General features: G+C 35.8%; 1 protein-coding gene across 1 annotated transcript; it reads right to left on the bottom strand.

Moving 5' to 3' along the window:
• Positions 1 to 1,430: 1,430 nt before the first annotated feature.
• Positions 1,431 to 2,847, bottom strand: LOC130609264 (uncharacterized). The gene is made up of 2 exons (XM_057428042.1): positions 2,623 to 2,847; positions 1,431 to 1,888 (listed from the first exon to the last, which is right to left on the bottom strand). Exons 1-2 carry the CDS (start codon positions 2,819 to 2,821, stop codon positions 1,431 to 1,433), a joined length of 657 nt encoding a protein of 218 aa, XP_057284025.1. The 5' UTR covers positions 2,822 to 2,847.
• Positions 2,848 to 3,468: the final 621 nt, after the last annotated feature.

Here is a 3,468-nt window from a genome sequence, read left to right as displayed (position 1 = left end):
CACAATCACCTGCATAATTGAGTAGGTGACAACAGAGCACAAGCTTTTGCAATATCACTGTCAGTCTACAGAGAAATTTCCCGCGGGCAGGAAACTTCATAAAACTCAGTCTGCATGTGTCAATGGATCACCCAGCTGGGATGCTCTGCATTTCCAATGGCTAAGTAATATGAGAGCCCATACAGAAGCAATAGCTCTGCAACTGGCTACTCCCATCCTCAGCACGTGTGAAGACCCCTGCCCCTGACTTCCCACAGGAACTGGGCTTACATAGGGTCAAAGACATTGCACTAGCAGAAACCTCTGAGGCTCTGTCACATAAGTTGAATACCTGTATTAGAATATAAGATCGCATGGACCAAGATCTCTGTAAAAAACAATTGTATTCACTGGCTTATATTCCTTTCCATGCTATGTAACATTACTTCTAATTTCTGCGCTTTGAAATTCCTATGCTAGATTAGTCAGAGAGCTTTTTCTTCATTAAGCACCCAACACCAAGCCTTCTTTTGTTTAATTCCTTCAAAATATTTGATGAGTTCCTACCTCATAATAATTGCATTAGATTCTGCACATACAATCGCATGCTGGTAAAAATCAACATCCGCCTTCTTGCAAAATAAACTATTCATTGCCCCTTTTGGATATCCACTGTAGCCCACGGCAACCTAGAAACAAACAACATACAAAGAAATAAAAGGTAATGTTGTTCTGGAATCTTTAGCTATTTACAGCCTAATCCAACTCCTAAAAGTTGTTAACAACTTCAGGAAGAGTTCTAATGTGATGTTTGGTAATGTTTATGCAGATCTCCATTTCAAAGTGATTAATTATAGATCTCAACTTCTTGTTAATAACTTCAGGGAGAATTCTAACCTGATGCTGTTTGGTAATGTTTATGGAGATCTCCATTTCAAAGTGGTTGATTATAGATCTCAATCATATATTTGTATGAAATGTGAAGTTTCAGAAAATTACGAATTCTTTTCTCCCCCAAAGGAAAAATTGTCTTTGTTTCCAGAAATACATTTTCCTATGAACAGTTCAGACATTTTTAGAAGAAAAGCACAATTTCCTAAACCACATAAACCTTTACTTACAATGTTGTCTTCCTTGAAAATCACCGTCCCCACTCCATTGTTATTGTCTGAGAATAAACGGTCAAATAATCACAATTATAAATTCGCACAACACTATGATATTACAACAAACCTGCTGGTCAAAAAGTATGACATTCATACTCATGTCTACTGGTCCAGAGTTTCATTAATTCTAATTTTTCATTAATTACCTAACAGAATGAAGTGTAATCAATGAAATAGGGGGGAGGGGTGTTGCTCAGTATATTACATCTCCAGGAATATGACTAACAATTGTGTAGAATTTTTCCACACTGAGTAAATTAAGGAACTAAATTTAGTAATATTAATTTACTTACCACTTCTGGATGCTAACAAATCACAGAGCTGTAATGCATGGGTGTACTTAGGATTATTCTTTACAGTGGATTCCTTCTCTTCTAAGATTTTTATTTTTTCATCTTTGCAACTTGCAAGAGATTTAAAACAGTTCTTTGCTGTAGTAAGATTTTTTTTGTATTTTTTCAGTCGGTCATCCTTCAGGTGTTCCAAGTTGAATTCTTTTAAAATATCCCCACTAGTTTTCTTATCAAATACAGATGAAACTGGAACTAAATTATCATTAGAAGATGCTTTTTCATTTGAATGAAGTATTTCCATCTTTCTTTGGTTGGCTATTGTAGGTACATATACCGCCGCAACAACATTGCTTTCTGTAAAGATGGCATTAGCATATTTTACGAGATTATGCTTTGAGTTTGCCATTTTGATTTCAAAATTTGGCCAGTAATACACATGTGAGACTTGTGCTGAATAAAGAAAACAGATATGTAAGATTAATATTAAATATGAAATATACTAGCAGTTGTGTTTTCCACTAACAAACATAAAGTGATATAGAATATACTTAAGCAAGCTGCAGCTTTCCCTCACATTAATAGAATAATATTAAAATATTTTTTATTATCACATTATTTTCAGAGTCAAAAGGGAAACTTAATATACAATTGATTACTTTATATTTTTTTCCAAGTGATTAAACTTTTATCTCTACTTATGTTTACCAAACTGTAAAGATTTCCAAAGCAAGGAGATTGTTTTGAAAAGATACAGGAAGTTGTTGTAGAGGAAAAAATGTATATCATATATAAAATATATAACATATATATATAAAAAACATATATTTTGTCTCTTATTTTTTTCTCATTTAACAAGCTCTGGTGGCTCTTTTTTTCATTAATGACTTGCACTATTCCTTCATGATCCATGTGTTAGTAAATACCAACAATTTGTACAATTACATTATGAATCACATCTTAATGTTCTCTAATAATCACAGCTATCTATTGTATAAGATATTTAGCTACATCAGCTTCTGACAGGGACCTGAATGATTCATATAAGAGCCAACTGAGGAAAAATGCAGAAAGCAAAATGGAAGTAACTGAAGAGGAAGAGAAATGACTGCTGTGACTAGTTTACCAGCCTGTAAGTATGACACGTGCAGTCTTAGTCTAGGAGATATTTCAGTTTTGATACTGACCTTGAACCAGCAATTTTGCACAATAATTGCAAGGTTTCCGAGACATGTAAACTTCACAGCCTTTCAGGGCATTAGGAAACCTTAACAGCACTTTTGTCACAGCATGAAGTTCCCCTGTTGAGCAGCCCAGGGCAGTAATCCTTTTGGGCTTGCTTGGTTCACAGATGACAATTCCAGTTCTGCAATCCTGCATATACATACACAAATAAATGTACAGGTATACAAATGAAAGTATAACCGTCCAGCGAATGAGAGTCCAGCCAGATTATGTGTACGTAAAGATAAAGCAATCAAAGGATCTCACAGAAAAAGAATGGCATTTGTTGCAAATGGCTAGGGATGAAGCAGTCTAGAAAATCCTTGTGGATTTTCAGACAGTTTTGTTGTGTCTACAGCACCTAACTCAATTGTTGTATTCTAGATCAACCGGGCAAATGCTTTTACTGGAGTCCAGAAAGACTTAAGAGGTAGACAGACCTTTGTAAAGTCTGTAATTGTGTGTAACATCATGAAAAAAGCAGGGAGATGGATATTCGAATAACTGGTTTACTGCAGACTACCAAAACAGGAGAAAGGAGTGACAAGGTGTAGTATCAAGCAAATGGCAACACTATTCAAAGGATACTCACCAGACATCTATGTAACTTCAAAGCTTCAAACAGCTTTGATCTACTAAAAATCCAGAGTCTAAGCATGCAATAGGTTAAAATTCTAACTGCAGGTCTGTGGCCCACAGGCAACCCACACTGGAACAGAGGCTCCTGAGGAACCACAGCCAGCAGACACCTTATGCCAGGGCAGGGCCAGTAGGAAGCATGGAAGAGCAGAGAAAACTAGGAAAAAAGT

This window comes from Pezoporus wallicus, unplaced genomic scaffold (assembly GCF_028554395.1).
Source record: "Pezoporus wallicus isolate ANWC-B61680 ecotype Strahan unplaced genomic scaffold, APGP_CSIRO_Pwel_v1 contig_2908, whole genome shotgun sequence".
Classification (NCBI taxonomy): Eukaryota; Metazoa; Chordata; class Aves; order Psittaciformes; family Psittacidae; genus Pezoporus; species Pezoporus wallicus.
Note: the sequence above shows the minus strand (reverse complement) of the source record. Positions and strands in the feature narration are given on the sequence as shown.